Source organism: Ailuropoda melanoleuca, chromosome 5, assembly GCF_002007445.2.
Source record: "Ailuropoda melanoleuca isolate Jingjing chromosome 5, ASM200744v2, whole genome shotgun sequence".
Lineage (NCBI taxonomy): Eukaryota > Metazoa > Chordata > Mammalia > Carnivora > Ursidae > Ailuropoda > Ailuropoda melanoleuca.
The window spans coordinates 9,525,482-9,542,665 of record NC_048222.1 but is presented as its reverse complement, the minus strand read 5'-3'; the positions used below and the strand labels follow the sequence as shown (position 1 = coordinate 9,542,665).

The window sequence follows — 17,184 nt, the reverse complement described above, 5'->3', positions numbered from 1 at the left end:
CGTTCTGTGTATTCATGACCCATTTCCCTCATTTAAACTTGGTAGCACCCAGGCACCTAGTAGGTACTCAGAAAATACATTTTGATTGAGACATTCATTCATACATTTCTGCTTTACTCAGTTATATTTTTTGCATATTTTTCCTGATAATAAAATTTTAATGTTTGATGAAGAAAAATTTGACAACAAATGTATGAAGAAGAGAACAAAAGCCACTCATAATTTCACTACTCAGAGATAACTGCCATCAAAATCATGGCATATTTTTTTCATAAGGACTTTGTTCAAAGTCCTATTTTCTCCTCGGTAAGTTAGAATCAACACTGTATTCTGTGACAGCCACATGTGTAAGGACAAATGACACATGCCAGGCACTGACATGGCACAGGTAGTCCAGGTGAGACATTAGGATGTTGACTGAAATGATGGGGCCAATTATAGTCCAAGCAAAGCTTGGCCCTTCTCCCATGTCACTGTGGCAATTTGAGGTTCAACAACAAATAGTCAATCTGATTTCTCAATTCTTCATTTTTAGCTTTAAACTACATCACTAGCCAAACAGATTTGCCCTCAGAACAGGTTTCAACAAACACAGATGTACATGTTTCCTTATTAATGGCAACTCGGCTGGCTTGCTTGATGCTTTTTCCTAATGGCACATTGGGAAGAGGCAAGGCTGTTCCCCAAACTTATGCAGAATAACCTAAGGTCCATGGGAACTAAAGAAGTCATAGTGAAGAAACATCCCATCCTTGTATGCTTTATTCTTGGCTGTGACAACATAAAGGGGTGGTTTGAGTGTTGCTTTAGTTCCCTGTGTCAAAATCTCCATAAGCACCCCAAGATAAATATGATAAAAATAATAATAATAAGCACAAAAAATAAAATCTCATGTAATGAGGATAGAAGCATAAAACTTTGCTATTTTAACAAAGAAACAATCCAAGTACAATACAATTTTTATCCCAGTCTCTTAGTAACCCCCCATCATCATCATTCTATCACCCTTTCCACCACATAACTATCCCCAAGCCCTTCACGTGTAGGTGTTCATAACACCCCTGTGTTCATAACCCCCCCACACACCATATCTGCAATCCCATGTAAATATCTGTATAGCAGGTGATGAAGAGATGCTCTATCACCAAGAGGATGAAGATGGGATGGAAGCTCAAAAATGTCTGAAAATTTAAACAGAATAAATTTTTTTCTTACTTAAAAAAAAAGTGGAAGAAGGACTTCTAGTTTCTGGTTCCATGAGTAAGGAGCTTAGACATCACCACACCATCCTAACAACAAGTAAAAAAGTGAACAGATTAAAAGACCAGCAACTGTTTTTGGATCTATGAGAGAAGGGAGGACACAGGGCAAACTGCTGTCCCCAGGATCAGAGAAACAGGTGATACACAGAATTCCAGCCTATTGAAGCAAATACTCTAGAGTGAAACTGCCATGGAACCAGTGCTCAGGTAGGAAAACAACCTGAACTGTAACTGATGGGTTGTTGCAAGCTCAGTGCAGACAACTCTGAGAGTTAAGAACTCCAGGAGGACCCAGTTGTTGGGGTCCCCCGCATCATCGGGAGATAAATGTATAGCATTTCAACCAGGTTCCCACAGTAAATATGGAAGAAAAGTCCCCTCAGACTTCTGGCAAAGGGGAGGGGGAAAGTGAGCATGATGAAATTAGCCAGAGCACTCTGTTCTTCACAAGGCCTGTCCTCAGTGGAAACTAGTTAATCAGAGCATAACCTGTTCAGGTATTATCAGAGGCCCACTGACCTTGGAAAGAGAAATCCTCAACTCCAGCTGGCTCTAATCTTCCACACAGGGAAGAGAAATCAAGTCCAGCTCACTGTATCCACACTGTCCCATACAAGGAGGAAGGTAAAAAAAGTGAGAGACACTTGTGAAGTTCACAGTCCAGAGGCATAGGCTCACTAAAAGACTGAGACCTAATTGTAGGATTAAAGTACCCTTCCTCATCTTGCCTCACCACTATATAACTAAAGTCCTATTTACAGCAGATTCTTTCACTCAGTACATCATATCTGGCCATCAAAAAAAATTATCAAAAAAAAAAATTACAAGGCACACCAAAAGGCAAAAACCAGAATTTGAAGAGACAAAGCAAACATCAGAACAAGCTTAAAATAACTGTGATTAATTTGTAAAGGACAATAGTGGAAAAAACATGCAAAAACAGAAGGACAATAAGCAGAGACACAGAAATCCTAAGAAAGAATCAAAAAGAAATTCTAAAGATTAAAAAATACCGTAACAGAAGCAAAGAATGACTTTGATGGTCTTATTAGTAGACTGCACACCACTGAGGAAGGAATCTCTGAGCTAAAAGATATATCAGTAGAATCTTCAAAAACCAAAGAGAACAAAGACCAAACAAAACAAAACAGAATATCCAGGGACAGTGGGACAACTACAAAAGGTATAACAAACGTATAATGGGAATACCAGAAGGAGACTAAAGAGAGAAAGGAATAGAAGAAATATTTGAAACAATGATAATCAAGAATTTCCCCCAAATTGATATCAGAAACCAAACCACAGATCCAGGAAGCTTAAGGAATACCAAGTAGGATAAATATCCAAAAAAGTACACCCCAGCATATCATTCTCAAATTATAGAAAATCAAAAATAATTAAATAATCCTGCAAGAAACCAGAAGAAAACACATTTTCTGTAGGGGAACAAAGATAAGAGGTATAGCTGACCTTTCCTCAGAAACCACGCAAGCAAGAAGAGAGTGGAGGGAAATATTTAAAGTGTTAAGAGAAAAAACCTACCAACCTAGAATTTTGTACCCTGAAAAATTATCCTTCAAAAGGGAAGAAGTACTTTCTCAGACAAAAACTGAGGGAACTTGTTGCCAGTAGACTTGCCTTGCAGGAAATGTTAAAACAAGTTCTTCAGAGAAAAGGAATATAATATAATTAGCTCAGAAACTTGTATCTATATAAAGAGGAACATCAAACAAGGAATAAATGAAGGCAAAACAAAAACTTATGTTTCATATTCTTGATTGATATAACAATTTGTTCAAAATAATAATAGAAACTATTGAATTATGTGTGCTTACATATATATCATATATATGCATATGTTCATATATATATATGAAATGAATGACAACAGTGATACTCAGGACAAGATGAAGAGATTAAGATTATTTTGTTATTATAAGGTATTTATGCTACTGTGAAGTGGTATAATGCTATTTGAAAGTGGACTTGGATTGGTTGTATATTTCAAACTCTTGGGCAACCACTTAAAAAGGAAAAAAAATTGTAAGTGATCTGCTTAGAAAGGAGAGAAAGTAGAATCATCTAAAATGCTCAATTAAAACCACAAAAGGCAGAAAAAGAGAAGACAAAAATAGGAACAAATAAAAAGGGCAACAAATGGAAAACAGTAATGAATATGGTAGATATTAATCCAGCTATAGCAGTAATCACTTTGAATGTCAGTGGTCTAAATGCAGCAATTAAAAGATAGAGATTGTCAGAGTGGTTAAAAAAACACAACCCAACTACATGTTGTCTACAAGAAAGCCATTTTAAACATAAAGACACATACAGATTAAAAATAAATGGATGCAGAAAATATACCATGCTAATAACATTAATCAGAAGAAAGCAAGAGTACCTGTATTAGGGGCGCCTGGGTGGCACAGCGGTTAAGCGTCTGCCTTCAGCTCAGGGCGTGATCCCGGCGTTATGGAATCGAGCCCCACGTCGCTCCTCTGCTATGAGCATGCTTCTTCCTCTCCCACTCCCCTGCTTATGTTCCCTCTCTCGCTGGCTGTCTCTATCTCTGTTGAATAAATAAATAAAATCTTAAGAAAAAAAAAGAGTACCTGTATTAATTTCAGACAGAGCAGATTTCCAAGTAAGGAAAGCTACCAAGAATAAAGAAGGGCATTGCATAATGGTAAAAGGGTTAATTATCCACAAAGATATAACAATTCTTAACAGGACATAACAGTACACACTGAACAACAGAACATCAAACTGATAGAACTGCAAAGCCACTATGCATGGGAGTGTTAACCCACTGTCACAGTTGGATACTTTAACACCTCTCCCTCAGAAATGGACAGATCTAGCAAGCAGAAAATCAGTAAGGACATAGTTGAACTCAACAACTCCATCAATCAACTGTATATAATAGACATCTATAAACTATCCAACAGCAGCAGAATACATATTTTTCCCAGGCTCATATGTAACATTCACCAAAATAGATCACATTCTAAACATAAAATACACCTTACCAAATTTAAAAGAATAGAATTCATACAGCATCTGCTCTTAGAACACAGTGGAATTAAACTAGAAATTAATGACGGAAAGATAACTGGCAAATCCTCAAATACATGGAAATTAAACAACACACTTCTAAATGATACATAGAAGAAGTTAAAAATTATTTTGAACTCAAATGTTAACTAGATTTATTGTGGTGATCATTTCACAATATATACAAATATCGAATCGTTAGGTCGTAACTTGAAACTAATACCATGTTATATGTTGATTATACCTCACTTAAAAATATTTTGAACTAAATGAAAATGAAAACATAAGAATCAAAATTTGGGGAATACTGTGAAAACAGTGCTTAGAAGGAAATTTATAGTATTGAATAAATATATTAGAGGAGAAGAAAGATCTGAAGTCACCAATTTAAGTTTCCACCTTAGGAAACTAGAAAAAGAAGAAAAAATAGTAAGAATTAGAATGAAAATGGTTGAAATTGAAAACAGGAAATCAGTAAAGAAAATCAACAAAACCAAGAGCTGTTGTTTTTTTTTAATGATCAATAAAATTGATACGCCTCTATCCAGGCTAAATAGGGGGAAAAATAGAGGAGACTAATTAATGTCAGAAATGAAAGAGGGGATATCACTGCAGATCCCATGGAAACTAAGGAATAAAGTAATACTGTGAATAATTCCATGCCCACAAATTTGATAACCTAAATGAAATGGACTAGTTCTTGAAAGACACATCTGCCAAAACTCACACGAGAACAGATAATTTGAATAGGCCCATATCTGTTAAAGAAATTCAATTAATAACTAATTACCTTTAAAAAATAGAAACCACCAGGTCCAGTAGGTTCATTGGTGAATTCTACCAAACAAGTAATGAAGAAGTTATATCAATTTTCTACAATCTCTCTCAAAAGATCAAAGCAGAGGGAGTACTTCCTAAATCATTCTATGAGCCCAGTACTACCCTAATACCTAAATAAAAGTATTATAAGAAAAGAAAACTATAGGCCAATATCTCTCATGAATATAAGTGCAGAGATCCTCAAAAAATATTAATAAATAGAATCCAAAAAAATATAGAAAGAATTATACACCATGGTCAAGTGGAATTTTCCCCAGGTATGCCAGGCTGGTTCAATATTCAAAAATCAATTAATGTGGGGGCCTGGGTGGCTCAGTCAGTTAAGTGTCTGATTCTTGGTTTAGGCTGAGGTCATGATCTCAGGATAGTGAGATCCAGCCCCATGTCGGGCTCCGCACTCAGTAGGGGTCTGCTTGAAGATTCTCTCCCTCTGCCCCTCCCCCCACTTGTGCAGGCACTCTCTCTAAAATAAATAAATCTTTAAAATTTAATTAATGTAACCTATCCCATCACAGACTACAATAGAAACATCACATGGTCATATCAATAGATGCAGATAAAGCTTTTGACAAAATCCACACCCATTCATAATAAAAACTCTCAATAAACTAGGACCAGAGGGGAACTTTCTCAACTTAACAAAGGCTATCTATAAGAATCCAAGAGCTAACATCATACTTAATGGTGAGAAGCTCAAGGCTTTCCCACTAAGATCAGGTACAAGGCAAGGATGTCCCCTCTCAGCATTCCTTTTCAAATCAGACTGGAAGTCCATGAAATGCAGTTAGGCAAGAAAGGGAATTAAATGGTATACAAATTGGGAAGAGAGACATAAAACTGTCTTTTATTGCAGATGACATGATCATCATCTATGTAGAAAATCCAAGAAAATCAACACAAAACCTCTTAGAATTAATAAGCGATTACAGGAGGCAACATTTGTTAGAGAATTTGTTACAAATGTAAGTTCTCGGGCTCACTCAAACCTACTGAATCTGAAACTTGGGGTATAGGGCTCAACAGTCTGTTTTAACAAACCATCCAGGTGAATATAATGCACACTTCGGGTTGAGAAGCACTGGTATACACCTTCTTTATGGTTCTTACTATGTCAACCCAGATGCTTTTCATAATCGGACTTTATAGAGTTGGTGCCTATATTCGTTTTTACAAAACTAGACATCTTCAGTTTGTTTTAAGCAAAATTGTGAAGTAGTGATACTTGTCTTCATCATCCTATCACCTCTTTTCATCAGCCCATTTTCCTGTCTTTCTTTCATCTCTCAGGTCCCTCTTAATCTCTTCGTTGGCAGAAACTCAAGGAACTTCTCCTTTAGAGTGAGAGGCCCCTGATTAGAGTTCCCTAAGGAATAAAATCTAAAAATACAGTATCTCTAATTGTAAAGTATAGGGCATTGGCAGATTAATTAGGAAGGAATGTGGGGATGGTATTGACTATGAGCTTCTCAAAGTCAACATATTGCACCCAAAGAGCAGATGCCCATTCCCCTAACCTTAGAAGAGGAGGACCCCCTTCCCTTCACTGTCTGGGTCTCAAGAAGAAGGATGATACTGTTTCAGAAGATCTGGAAATCCCTTCATTACAGGTACCCTGGCTGGGTACTTTTTCATCTCCTCCATGTCTCCTACACCTTTTCCCCCAGTTGCACCTGTTCATTTTTTCATCCACATAGTACTTTGCAGCCTGTAGCATTCCCAGTGAAACAATGCAAAGATTTGATGAGTATTTAGAGATCACTTGGGCTTCCTCCAGGAGCCAGTTCTCTCTTGAGGGGATTAGATGGAAATAAGTCATATTTGCTAGTGTCTGCTAGTCCCGAGGTTTGCTTTAAACTGATTACCAAAATTCACAAAACAAGGTGGTCCACCATTCCATCTATCTAAGAATCCCGGTTACCTAAGTGATAATTGATCGAGTTTAAATAAAATGTGTAGCTTTGATTCTTACCAAAGTCTCCCTTTCCTCTCTGCACACATGTGCTCGCGGGCAGATAGATGCACATATACACCCACAAAGGTCACTGAGGCTCTTTGAGCCCTGCATACATGTGATGGACAAACTCAGCAAAACCCCTCAATTATTTGTTGTTACTGAAAATCCCTACGTTTGGCTTTTTCTTTCACAATGTTTTGAACTGCCTGAGTGAGCCAAATTCTCCCTTTCAAGTTATCAGAACTCAGCAGGTTTAGTAAAATTGCTTCTAAATAGGATGCTGTCTGGTTGAGGGGACTCACAGCACTTTCCTGTAGAAGCAGGTGGATCAAAATATCTCAAGTGTGGAATGAAAATCCTTTGAAACATGGACCGATGAGGTTAAACATGAATGTGGTTTAGTCTGCTAATTAGGTCCAGAATTCCAGGAAGGAAAAATCTTTCTGAAGATTCTGTAGATTTCTCTGCATAAGCAAAGTGAAAGGGAGAGTTGAAGCAGGTATCTGGTTATTGGGCCAATCTCTGCTCCAACCTCCACACTTCTTGTTGAGTGAAAGGCTGTTTGGGGAAGGACTCTAATTAATGAAATTGGCCATTTTGCTAATCAGACCACCAGAGAATTACTCTACTAGCACCAGGCTAAATATTCTTTCTAGGGAAAGTAAAAAAAATGCTGTGGATAATGTTCATCTTAGGATAACTACAAAAATATTGTCAATACCCCTCAGAGCTGGCAGTTTTAATTACAGAAGTCAGGAAATCCTAAATTACTATTCCATAGCAACTATAATTCAGTCAACTCTGCAAGGCTTGTCATAGATGAGGACAATACCTCTATATTATTGTGGCCAGGAGAAGTGCAATTATTTTGTTTATATCCAAGCTGTTGAAAGTTGTATCTCATAGTTTTCTTTTTGTAAATGTGGTCATTAGAGACTGACAAAAGTCCTTCTGAACCACTGAAAATACACATTTTGAAACATGGATGAACATTCACGCAGCTCAGAACTTTACATTTATAAGGTCATAATGGCCTCCAGGAGAGTAAATATTGAAAATCCTCTATTCCTCCTTAAGGAACATCCAAAATTTGAGATTTTGAGCAATATAATTCTAGGAATCAGGGTACCAGAACAAATAAAAGGAGATGGTATACACCAAAATGGAAAATACACCCTCATTTAAATATTCATGAGACTTATTCTATGATGTTGATGATTGAATTTGTTGTTTTAAATTGAAATGGTCTAAGGATCTTGGTTTGATCTGAAGCTTTTTTTCTCAGTAGAAAAAAATTCCTTGAATGAGAGATAATAAGAAAAGTTAGAAACAAGATTAAGGTGTTCATTTCAGTAAAAATTTTGGAAAATTTGTCAAATGTCAGAACATGTTAATGAAGTAGAATGACAAAAAACTTGTCACTTCCCCCCACTTTATTCACTTTTATTCAACGTAGTATTGGAAATCCTAGCCACAGCAACTAGGCAAGAAAAAGAAATAAAAGTCATCCAAATTGAAAAGAAGTAAAACTGTCAGTATTTGCAGATGATGTGATACTACATAGAAAACTCTAAGGACTCCACCAAAACACTATTAGAACTAACAAATGAATTCAGTAAAGTTGCAGGACACAAAATCAATATCTAGAAATCTGTTGCATTTCTGTACACTAATAATGAAGTAGCAGAAAGAGAAATTAAGAAAATAATTCCATTTACAACTGCACCAAAAAGAATAAAATACCCAGGAATAAATTTGACCAAGGAGGTGAAATATCTATACTCTGAAAACTATAAGACATTGATGAAAGAAATTGAAGATGACATGAATAAATGGAAAGCTATACTGTCCTCATGGATTGGAAGAATTAATATTGTTAAAATATCCATACTATCTCAAGCAATCTACAGATTCAGTGCAGTTTCTGTCAGAATACCAATGACATTTTTCACAGAACTAGAATAATTCTAAAATTTATATGGAACCACAAAAGATCCTGAATAACCAAAGTGATCTGGAGAAAGAAGAGAATAAATGGAGGTATCACAGCCCCAGAATTCAAACTATACCACAAAGCTATCATAGTCAAAACAGGATGGTACTGACACAAAACCGGACGCATAGGTCAATGGAAAAGAATGGGGAGCCCAGAAATAAAACCACACTTAGATGGTCAGTTAATCTATGACAAAGAAAGCAAGAACATACCATGGGGAAAAGACAGTCTCTTCAATAAATGGTGCTGGGGAAATGGGCAGCTACATGCAAAAGAATTAAACTGGACCACTTCCTCACACTGCACACAAAAATAAACTCAAAATGGATTAATGAACTGAATGGATTAATGGACATAAAACTCCTAGAAGAAAACAAAGGTAGTAAACTCTTTGGCATCAGTGGTAGCGATATTCTTTTGGATTTGTCTCCTCAGGGAAGGACAACAAAAGTAAAAATAAGCAAGTGGGACTATATCAAACTAAAAAGGTTTGCACAGTGAAGGAAACCATCAATGAAATGAGAAGCAACCTACTGAATGGGAGATTTTTGCAAATGAGGTATTGAACAAGGGGTTAATACCCAAAATATATAAAGAACTTGTGCAACCTAATATCAAAAAAACAAACAATCTGATTAAAAAATGGGCAGAGGTCTTGAATAGTCGTTTTCCAAAGAAATACAGATGGCCAACAAACATATGAAAAGATGCTCAACACTACTAGCCATGAGTAAAATGCAAATCAAAACCACCAGATACCACCTCACACCTGTCAGAATGGCTATTATCCAAAAAAACAAGATATAACAGGTGTTGGCAAGGATGTGGATATAAAGGGAACCCTTGTGCACTTCTGATGGGAATGTAAATTGGTGCAGCCACTGTGAGAAACAGTATGGCAATTCCTCAAAAAATTAAAAATAGAACTGTCATATGGTCCAGAAATTTCACATCTAGGTATTTATCCAAAGGAAATGAAGACAATAATTCAAAAAGACATATTCACCCCATGTTCATCACAGCATTATTTATAAAAGCTAAGATGTGAAACGAATCATGGTTTAGGATATTCAAGATATTCCCAGAAGATTGAGTAGCACCCAAATTCTCAAATAAAGACTGGACATACACCTCACTGAGCCATCCCTCTGCTGCCCCATTCCATTAGGCTCTTAAAGAGTTCGATAGAGCACAAACCCTTGATTGAAAGGGAAAATAAACCAATTTGTAATATGGTAACAAAGGACTCATGGAATCACTTTTGTGACAACTAGAAGTAATGCGTCAGAAAGGAACATTGCATGCAAAGGGCAGGCATGGACTCACACTCAAAGAAAAAGACGTAAGGAACAGAAACAGATTCCTCACAATGGCTTAATAAGAGTATAACTTACACTCTCAGAATTAAAAAGAGTATAAATGTATTTTTAAATAGCTTAAAGACAAGGCGATAAAACAGTAAGAGTGAAATGCAAAGGAAATTGAAGGTCTAACAAACCAAGAACAAAAACATTCATACAGAAATGATATATAAATTAGGTGAATGTATATAAGAGATCCTGTTGAAAATCTGTTAACTCACAATAGAGAACAGTATTCATATGATCACAGTAAATACAGATGAAAGACAAAGAAATTGAAGGCAGAGAGAGAATCTACAAGATATGAAGACATTCAAATATTACACAGTCTGAAGATAATAATTAGAGTCCCTGAGTAGAGAGTCTAACAAATGGAACAGAGGGATTTTGAAAGATACAAGAAAATATTCCTAGAAATGAATGAAGGACCAAACCTACTCCAGCAGATATAATATAGAATGCTCAAAACCCAAACACATACTGGTTAAGCTGTTAAACCCCAAGGATAAAGAAATAATTCTTCAGGTGTCAAACTAGAAAAAGACAATTTTCTGCAAGAGAAAAAAAAACCTAGCTGGCTTCAGATTTCTCTATTGGCACATTTAGTGCCATGTTATCTGAAAATGGATGAAGAATGTTACTCAAGGAGTTTAATAGTCAGCCCAGATGCTATTAAAATAGAAAGACGACAGGGAGAGGTGTCCAACCCTGAAGAACCCATAAAGGGGCTTTGAGATCTTTTTGAAGAAAAGAATTGATAATGAGGTTTGGCCAATGAAAAAATATCAGAATTATCCAGAAATGGAGAAATCATGGTAAAATGATAAGAACCATGAGATGTGTTTAAATATAGAACCTATCCTACAGTTTGTGGATTCATGTTACAGCTAGAATACAAATGCTATTAATTGAGCAAAGTAAAAATAATAACTAAAAAATATGGAAGATAGGGGGTCAGAGAGAGAAAAAAAAATGTAGGAATGTACTTATAGTCTCATCTTTGCTAGTAAGGAGCCAATCAACATTGTCTAAAAATGGTACCATGTAATTTAAAATGCAAATACGGGGCACCTGGGTGGCACAGCAGTTAAGCCTCTGCCTTCGGCTCGGGGCGTGGTCCCAGCATTATGGGATCGAGCCCCACATCAGCCTTCTCCGCTATGAGCCTGCTTCTTCCTCTCCCACTCCCCCTGCTTGTGTTCCCTCTCTCACTGGCTGTCTCTATCTCTGTCAAATAAATAAATAAAATCTTTAAAAAAAATAAAAATAAAATGCAAATACATAATTATTCCAATATCTTAATATTTTATTTGTTTTTTTACTTTAGAATGATCATTTAGAACATAATAATATATTATAGTGCAGAAACTTTTAAGTTTACCAATTCCTTCTCTTTCATCTCTACTATTCAACCATAATTGCAGTGTTTACTTTTTATTTTTAAAAATGAAGCATCGAACTTTACATCGAAATCCGGGGATGTGCTGTATGGTGACTAACATAATATAATAAAAAATCATTAAAAAAAATAGTACCTTGGGTATAGTCCCATCTTTTCAAAGTCTCTGCATATGTATCTTAAAAGGTGGCGCAGTGATGTTCACCTGTTGTTGATACAGATTATTTCTAGATTGTGAGACATTTTTTAAACCTTAATATTTGTAACTTTCTGCATTTAAAAATTATTCTAAATCATGCTTTGTCTTATGAAAACAGCTGTGTGAATTTTCTTAAGAGCTAGAAAAAGTGTGCCAAAATGGTCATTTGTGCGTGATACAAAAATTTGGAATTATTTTCTTCTTGGTACTCTTCTGTAACTTTTTAAATTTGAAAAAGTAAAGAATTAATAGTGAAGGCTAAGTAGAGGGCGAGGATAGAGAATATGATGCCATGTATTTGAAACATTCCCTCCTGCATGACTCCTTTCTGTGGTGGGGCAGTGGGCTTTAGTCCAGATAGCACTGAAATCTCTAGATCTGTCTTAATGAATAGTGGTAGAAGCCACTGGCTCACAGTGAACATATGTTTATGGGGACGACGTAAGGGACAGCTTTCCACTAGAAATCGTAGAAGAGGTTTGGGCACACTGCAAACAAAGACAGAAGGAAATACCCTTTGAAAACAATTGTATTTGGGGCTCAGACATTTTTTAACAGCTTTATTGAGATGCCATTCCTACAGAGTAACATTCACTCTTTTAATGTGAACAATTCAGTGGTTTTTTTAGTAGATTCCTCAAGTTGTGAAACCATCAGCATTATCTGATTCCAGCATCACCCCCCAAAAGAAACCTCGTACTCCATTCCTCTCTCCCACCAGCCCCCAGGCAACCACGAGTGTCCTTTCTGCCTCTGTAGATTTGCTTATTCTGAACATTTCGTACCAATGGGATCATACACATGTGGTCTTTTTTTGACCGGCTTCCTTCACTCAGCATGTTTTCAAGGGTCACCCACGTTGTAGCATGTATCAGCACTTCATCTCTTTTTAATGCTGAATAATATCCCATTGTGTGGATGTATCACAGTTTGCTTACCCATTCCCCCCTTGATGAACATTCTGATTGTCTCTACGTCTTGACTACTGTGAGTAATGCTGCTGGGAACATCCAGTAGCAAGGTTCTGTGTGGACTTTTGTTTTCATTTTGAGGTTCGTACCTTGGGCTAGAGTTGCTGGATCATATGGTCACTCTTTATTCTGAAGCTCAAACATCTGAATGTCCCTCTTCCTCTTGGTTCGCAGGCGGAGATGGTGCATAGCGCTTTCCAGGCCCAGCGGGCTTTCCTTGTGATGGCTTCTCAGTACCAACAACCCCAAGAGGTAAGAGTGTATTTTGAGAAGCAGAGCTGCCTAGAGAATGTAAGCCAGACAACAAGGAGGCAACAGAATCATTCACTCTGAGAGACATCCCCAAAATGAGATGTGTAGCACGTTGATCTGTCTCGAATCCAGGTCGTGGGATGCAACTTTCCTTTGCTTCCTCATCTTATTATGGCCAAATTCATACTGTGACAGTTGACATCTCCAGTTTAAAAGGTCAATTTATTTATGTCATCTGCAGCCTATTCTTACCCTTTTATGGAAGTACAGTTGATACACACAATGTTATGTTAGTTTCAGGTGCCTGACAAAGTGAATCGACGATTCTATACGCGGTACTCACCACGATTAAGTATAGTTACCCTCTGTCACCATGATAAAGAAGATGTGATCAGATAGGTAACTGGATGGATGGATGGATGGATGGATAGACAGACAGGCAGACACACACCATGGAATATCAGCCATAGAAGAGAATGCAGCCTGTTCTTTTTACTGGTCTCACAACCATTTTATAACCAAGAAAGTATTTATTTATTTTTAATTTTTTTATTATGTTATGTTAGTCTCCATTCAGTACATCCTTAGTTTTTGATGTAGTGTTTAACTCCTAACTTTTAGTTCACATTTTGTGCTTTTTTTGTTATCCAAACGTATTCACATCCATCGTCATCTATAAATTGCATGGGTGAATCTGATTGGCTCCTGTTTTGTAGTTGGGTGGATAGGCTAAGTCAGTGCTTCGTAAATATATTATGTACGTGGATCATTCAGATTATCAGTGTGGTTTCTAACGACGTTTAACCTACCATCACACTGCCACAGAAAGCCCAGGGTAAACTTTAATATAAACATAATAGTGGATGTTCAGAGCAAAGTGGTGGCTGGCAGGGGTCCTTCCCATTCCCCAGGCCATCATAAATATCCCACTTTCTAAACCCAGCGCCCCCCACTCCCCACCCGGCCCAAACCCAGCAGACATTTTATTATGTAAATAACACCGTCATGCTCTCTACCGATAATAATAACAATATTTTGACCATGCGGATTGTGTAGTGAATGAAATTACTCATTAAAAAGTAGATCTACGACCAGCATACATGGTTAAATAAGAAAAAAAAAATAAGAGTTGTTCTTTTGACTAAATAATCTGCATCTGAAGTTTGGTGACAACTGTATAAACGTGGAAGATAAACTAGAGTCCCCAGAAATCGGGATTATGTTCCTTTACAATGCGAAGGAGCAATTAAGTTTGCTCATCAACTGACCTTGAGATGGGGAGATTACCCTGGATTATTGGAGGGGGCCTTAGGTAATCGTAAGGATCCTTATACAAGGAAGAGCACAAGCAATAGAGTCAGAGAGAAATCTGATGTCATGCTGCTGACTTTGAAGACAGAGGAAGGGACCACAGGGCGAGGAATGAGGCAGCCTGTAGAAGCTAGAAAAAGCAGGGAAGCAAATTCACCTCTAGAACCCCTCAGAGGAATGCAGCCCGTTGACCCCTTGCTTTGAGTCCCATTTTGGACTTCTGTCTTTCAGAATCGGAAAATAATATACTTGTGTTGTTATTAAGTCACTACGTTTGTGATTATTTGTTGTACAGTAATAGAGAATTAATATAGGCCCCAGGAAAGTACCACAGCATTCCTACCAGGATGGCAAGCACAGAAAAGTCTGACACTGTCACATGTTAAGCATGTGGGAAATGGGAAGTGTCGTGCTATGCTGGTAATAGGTGGTAAATTAGTACATCTTCTTTGGAAAAAAATAAATTAAAAAAAGATAATTGGATATTCATTATAATATAATAGCTTAAATTTAATAGCTCACTTTAAATTCTAAAACAAACTCCTGAAATTGAAAAAGTTTTGCTAAGAGTGTGGAGGAACTAGGACTTTGACTTTCAGGGGAGGCAGCTCTGCTCCATAAAGGGGCAAGACTTGAGACCCTCAACCCTTCCTGGAACAGCTGTCGTGCAGTGGAATCTCCCAGAACATTTTAAAAAATACCAGCGCATGGATGTCACTTCGGGAGGGTCTGCTTTAATTGGTCCGAGGAGTGGTCTTAGCCTTGAGAGTTTTGTGGGTTTATCAGGTAATTCAGACTTGCAGCCAGAGCTGCCATGGATGTATTACTTCCCTGGTGTGAGATGGGGAGTTAGCCCCCAGCCCAGGCAGGCAGCTTTGTAAGGATGGAGAGATGGTGTGTTCTGTTGTGGGTGCATTTTCCTCCTTGGCCTCCTCAATCTCTGCTTTGCCCTCCCCCCCTTTGCAAAAGAGAGCAGTGAAACTGGAAAATCACAATGCGATACTTTCCAGATAACAGCCTTAGCCTGGTTTTTCTGTGATTAAAATGGGAGGAGAAGTGACTTCAGCACGTCCCCGGGGGTCTTAGACGGAGGGAAGAACCGTGACTTTCCTGGCTGGTGCCCTCCTCAATCCCTTTTTTAAACACAAGAGAGCTCTGCTTTGGCCTTGCAGGCCCTGCACATAAAAGTCACTCATTAAATATTGGGTGAATTGGGACAAGTGAGCACACAAATGAATGCAGTGGAACCATGGCATCTCAAAATGAGCTGCAGTTGGGGACATGTGTGGCTTAGCACGTGGTTGGGCAGATTCTTGGGTGTAGCCACTGTAATTCCCCCTTCTTACTCTACTGCATTCTTGATAAAAGGGGGACTCATACCCAGGAAATGTTTTCTATAGCGCTCATGACAGTGCTCCAAGCACAGTAAGCCCCAGCAGGCTCAGGTTGGCACAATGCAAAGACGCTTCTGGATGTCCACCTCCCTTTCTGTCCTCTGCATCTCTACCCACAGCACCGTCCTAGTACTTCCACTAGAAAGAAAAGCAGATTGAAGAGGTCACCAGTGCAGTGTGAAAATAGTCCACAGCCAGGCCTTGATTTTCCCCATGTACGTTCTAGAAGATACAGCATAGAGGAAATTGCCGTGAAACAGGTGGTATTTCTCATAGGAACAATGTTATAACCATCCACATCTTCCTCTCTTCCTTCTTTCAGGAGAATAACTCTTGTAATTTCAATTCGTGGCAGTGGCTCCCAAGCTTTAGTGTGTATGAGAATCACATCCAGGGATGTTCAAACCCAGATCTCTGGACCCCTTCTACAGTTTCTGATTCAGTAGCTCTTGGTTGAGGCCCAAGCATCTGCATTTCTTTAAAAAGTTCCCAGGGGAGGGTGATGCTGCTGGTCCGGGGACCACACTCGAGAACCTGTGGAATGTGGATTGCACTCAGTTACACCTCTAGCTCAGATTTATTTTAGAGGCTTCAGGCTCTCATTTCCAGTTGCCTCTAGGTCACTGATTCTCAAACTTTAATCTTCCTTGGAATCACCTGGAGATCTTGTTAGAGAGCAGAGTCCGGTGCAGTAGATCTGGGCCAGAGCCCGAGAGTCTGCATTCCTAGTCAGCTCCTGGGTAATGGTAATGCTGCTGGTCTGTTGCTAAACTCTGAGCAGCAAGAATTTAGACAGCCTCACAAGCACAAAATCCTGTAGTAGTCAAATATCAAACCCCTGTTCTTCCCTGCTGACATTTCTGTATCAAAACGGGCAGTGTTATGCTGCTGTAACAGACATCTCCAAAATCCTTGTGACTCACAATAGCAGTGGTTTATTTCTTGTGCCCACTACATGGCTATTAGAAGGTGGCTTACTTTTACTGGGTGAGTTACTAAATAATGACTCCTATGTTTATTTCCTTAGAGTTGTAATAGGGCTCTAAGAGAAAAAGGTAGAGAATGAATCTTTAATGGGAGTTTCAGGCATTGGGAAGGAAGATATTTTGGGGCAGGTGGACCTCGCAGGGGGGTGCCTTCTATCCCATATGAAGAGGCCACACTTACGTTGCAGAAGCGTAAGGCAAGGTC

At 38.1% G+C, this 17,184-nt stretch overlaps 1 protein-coding gene across 2 annotated transcripts in view; it reads left to right on the top strand.

The window, feature by feature from the left end:
- Positions 1-17,184, top strand: part of CAP2 (cyclase associated actin cytoskeleton regulatory protein 2) — a 149,056-nt gene that overhangs the window by 51,247 nt on the left and 80,625 nt on the right. For both annotated transcript variants that reach the window (XM_034660283.1, XM_019807728.2), the window contains exon 4: positions 13,211-13,288. In XM_034660283.1, the coding sequence (XP_034516174.1) occupies positions 13,211-13,288 (78 nt within the window). The remainder of the gene's footprint in view (positions 1-13,210; positions 13,289-17,184) is intronic.